This window comes from Otolemur garnettii, unplaced genomic scaffold, assembly GCF_000181295.1.
Source record: "Otolemur garnettii isolate 467f Iridium unplaced genomic scaffold, OtoGar3 scaffold00070, whole genome shotgun sequence".
Taxonomy (NCBI): Eukaryota; Metazoa; Chordata; class Mammalia; order Primates; family Galagidae; genus Otolemur; species Otolemur garnettii.
Window position 1 is genome coordinate 6,881,890 of NW_003852465.1, and position 4,523 is coordinate 6,886,412.

The following is a 4,523-nucleotide window of genomic DNA, read 5'->3' on the forward strand; positions in this document are numbered from 1 at the left end:
TAAGGTTTGGTAGCACCAGTCTAATGGACATTTTAAAAGGTTTGACATTCCAGGTACAGGTTTCTATGACTACAACCCAAAAACTAGGGCATAAAACAACCAAACTAGAATAAGGGCAGTTGTCTTAATGCCCAAATGGTTCTACCGTATTTTTAATTAAACTTATTGTTTTTTAAGTTTTTAAGGATTCTTATTATATCCTCCTAGTGGTGAGTTTCCAGGTAAAGCTATTATCTAGATACCAGGTAATTAAGATCCAAGTTTGTTTTTAACATTTCCTCTAAAAAAAAAAAAAGAAAATTTCCTCTAGCTTCCTAAAAAGAGGCACTGTTATCTAGAAATTCACTGTTCGGAAAGGGATGGTTCTCTTAGATTTATATAACTGGGACTACCTTCCTCCCAAGAATGAGAAAGCCACAAAAGTGTGAGGGGTACTTATGTAGTACAGACAGGGTCTTGCTCTATTGCCTGGCCTAGACAGCAGAGGCTCACTGCAACTTTGAACTCCTGGGCTCAAGTGATCCTCCTACCTCACACTCCTGAGTAGCTGGGACTATAGGCATGAGCCAGCATGCCCAGCTAATTTTTCTATTTTTGGTAGAGATAGAATCTCACTGTTGCCCAGGCTGGTCTCAAGCAATCCTCCTGCCTTGGCCTCCCAAAGAGCACCCATTCTTGAAGGGTATTTAGGTCATCAATCACCTACTACTAAAATGTGCCAACACAGTAAGCCAGGCTACCTTAAGTAAAATTGGCAGAGGTCTTTTTAAAATTTTACTTACCCTTATTAATTTTATGCTGTTTTTAATTTAATTGTCCTAGAGCTACAAATGAAGCAAGATTCATGAATTAAGTCAGTGAAGAAGGGACAATACAGAAATCAATACATCATACAGCAGTTGTGGAACCAAATTCTACAAAACCAGCGGCTAATCCCCAACAGCTCTCTCTCCTACCAGTTCTCTGCCCTGGTCAGAGTCTGCAGGAAGGGAGCTTACCTGGCAACATGTCCAAGTCTGGGGTAAAAAAGGGAGTTCTTCCATCAACTCCGCAAGTGGTAATCATCTCAAAAACTTAACATTTTTAGTAAGTAACCCTTTTAAAATTTGAGTTTAGATTCCAAACTGAATCTTATAAATGACTCCCACTTTAAGGTGTCAAGGTTCAGATTGCTTTGAGAACAAAGCTTTGCTATAAAACCAAACTGTCCTACTTGGGAAATAGTGAGAATCCCTTGTACCATTCAGTGGAGGTCAATAGTGACTACAGACACCTCACATGGCACCTACAATGGTACTGGTAGGATTTAATAGAAATATTAAAGAGTAGCTTTTGTACCAATGCCTAAGCATTATAACCAGAGGCAGGAGGGGAGAGCAGAAAGACAAGAATTTTAGACAGCCCCGTGTGTGCTCTTGGGCAAGTTACTTTATTTCTCTGAGCCTCAGTTTCCTTATATGTAAACTAAATGTTTACATTTTATGTGTGGAAGAATACCTGCTTTCCATGGTGGTTACAGGGATAGATGGTAACTATGTAAAATACCTAATATTCAAGAAATGGTAGTTATTAGTAGTTTTCAAAAAAGCTGAAAGTAACAACACTTGTGTCCGATAATAAGAAACATCACCAAACACAGTAAATAGTTGGATGATAATGAGAAAAAATGTCTGGGTTGGAGACTTAACCTCAAAGCACAGTTAAGAGAAGGGTCAGCACGTCGGTGCCTAAGGACACAATGGCGGCCATTATAAATCTAATTCCGGGCTTTCAGTTACACTCTCTTATCAGAACACACAGCAGACATTCAGAAATGATTTCCACAAAGCTGCCTGGTTAGTGGACATAATGTTCGTATCCATTCCTATCCCAATTTCCTCTTGACCCTCCCAAAGTGTAGCATTGCCAGTGTTCCAATGGTCCTGTCTCCACTCTCTTCAGCCTTTTAGGAGGCTGTGCCACGAATTCCCAAGGCGAAGGGCTTCCTGCCTAAGAATCTACCCACACCAGCTGTAAAACCAATAGGTCAGAGAATGCCCCAAATCATTTTTTGTTTAAAAGAGACCTTTGGTTCTACTCTTATAACTTAAGAGAGACACAGACCCAAGAGTTAGAACATCTTGCCCAAGGTCGGAGCTGGTGGCAGGGAGCTTCTAGGCCAGCACTTTTCCTATCATGTCTATTTCCTCCCCTCTGCTTGTCTCATTCATGGTATCTTTTTCTTTTCTTTCTCTTTCATGTACTAGAGCCATTTGGGCTCGACTATTCTTACTTAAAATTCCACGCTACCAGTGATGCTCATAATGATGACACACTTGCAGTTTTAACAGATCACTGGCAAATACAGCCTCTCCCATGTCTTGATTAAAATGTGTCCAGATGACTGTAGTACACATTTGGATATGGGATGCCGTGAAATTCCAAAAGTCTGTCTAATTCATAACACAGAGCCTGATTGGGGTCCAATGTATTTATACATTTTTATTAGACTCAATTGAAAGATTAAAAAAGATGAATAAATTACTTTCCTATTTGCTTCATCTGTTAGTGCAGACTATGCCCAACAGATGTCACATAAGAAATTCAAATTGCATCTTCAAATGGAACATAACTTTAGTAATGAATAATTCAAGAGAAAAACGAAAAACCAGAATAATTCTTTTGAGCCATTTCTTCCACTGGATAGAAAGTGTCAGTGGAAAAGTACTCACCTATTTATCTGACCGTTTTCTACTTCGGTGAAATCGTTGGAGTCATTGCTAATGTTATCGTCCTCAGGCACTGTCATGTTTTGCAACTCAGTCAGCTCAAGTCCACTCTTAAAATGCATCATGATTAGACAGTATCTGTAGTCCAAAAAATGAGTCCAAATTTCTCCTGTTCTGCGTGTATTCAGTAGATAGCAGCAACAATATAAGCTTGGCACACCTAACATAGAGCAAAATCAAATATGATTAAAACTATGAACGTCACTGATTAAAAATAAACTATCGCAAGTAAATACATACCATGTCATTAATTTACCCATAACACAGCCTTTACATTTTACTGCTAGATTTGTCAATCTTTGTACATCGAGTTATAGAGCAGCGGTTCTCAACCTGTGGGTCGCGACCCACAGGCACTGTATTAAAGGGCTGTGGCATTAGAAAGGTTGAGAACCACTGTTAGAGAGGCTCACCTCTAAATTTTATGACTTTTATAAATTTCCCTCCATTTTTAGCTATAAAATGAGTCATGTTCCGTAATCTTAATGCCCAGGATTATGGGAATAACATGTTAGCTGCAGCAATATAGACACCCTTTCATGAAACGCTGTGTTTAACATGAAAGGAATTCAGTTATTTTAATGTGTCAGATCACAAGGCTCACTATATACCACGTAGCTGACTACAGACAGCACAGAAACAAAAGTACCTTTGATTTAGCAATCCAGCTTAATAAAAATGCAAATCCTCAATAAATGGCATCCCCCAGGGATCAACTACCCAACCTGGTGGTCAACCAGCAACGGACAAATTTGTGTTTTGAAATTTTGCAAATTGTTTATCCATCAACTGCAAGAGATTAAATCAATCTCTTCAATGAAATCATTCCATGTCATGGAATTAGGGAATTAAAAACTCATACTCAAGGGATTTGGGTTAATCCACCTGCTACCACATTTCCTCATCAGAAACGAAAGACTTCCAGAGTTCACATTTTCTCCCACACAGAAGACTGTGGTTTCAATTTCTGAGGGGTCCCCAATATCACCAACATAGCCAAGGGAGGGAAAGAGATTTGGGGGTGCAGCATTATGAGTCAAAAAGCAGATGGCAAACACAACTTCAAAAGCAAGACCCAGGTCCGTACGGGAGCCTCACTGAGATACTCTCCGCGAGGTGATGGGGACCAGGGAACAAGCAGAATGTCAGAGAATTGTTTTGTTTTAATATGCCCTTTGGCAAATCCCCGTGGACATCATTTTGATACTTTGTCTGATCCTGAATCCCATTAGATAACTGTCACCTAGATGACTCCCATGTGCCCATCTGAGGAAGCATCCTAATAGTTTCCCAAGAAACATTTTACTTATTTATAATATTTTGAAGGCCCACAGAAAATACTCTAGAGCAGGGTTTTTCAACCTTTTTGATCTCATGGCCCACTGGAACCAATCGTTAAACTTCCAGGCACCCTTAAATTATGTTGATTTAAAACCAGAGTAAAAAAAAAGAATATACTTACTGTGCTTTGAACTTCTTTGGAAAATAATTTAATTAATGATCTTTAAAAATTTCTGTGGCACACCTAAGATCCTCTCTCTGCAGACTAGTGTGCCATGGCACACCCACTGAAAATCACTGCCCTAGGGTGATACTTTCTGAGATACTCTTTGCTTTCCTTTTCGTAGCCAGGCTTCACATTATTCCCTCTTATTCACATAGTCTCCTATCTAGAATAGAAGTTTCAGGATCCCTGCTTTCAGAATCCTGTTGTGCGCCACAACACAAGCATTTTTTAATATTTCAGGTTCCAGG

The 4,523-nt window shown here is 39.4% G+C and overlaps 1 protein-coding gene across 1 annotated transcript in view; it reads right to left on the reverse strand.

The window, feature by feature from the left end:
• Positions 1-4,523, reverse strand: part of SLC38A1 (solute carrier family 38 member 1) — a 61,207-nt gene that overhangs the window by 36,937 nt on the left and 19,747 nt on the right. The window contains exon 3 of the mRNA XM_003793555.3: positions 2,712-2,928. Coding sequence (XP_003793603.1) covers positions 2,712-2,833 — 122 coding nt within the window. The 5' untranslated portion in view covers positions 2,834-2,928. The remainder of the gene's footprint in view (positions 1-2,711; positions 2,929-4,523) is intronic.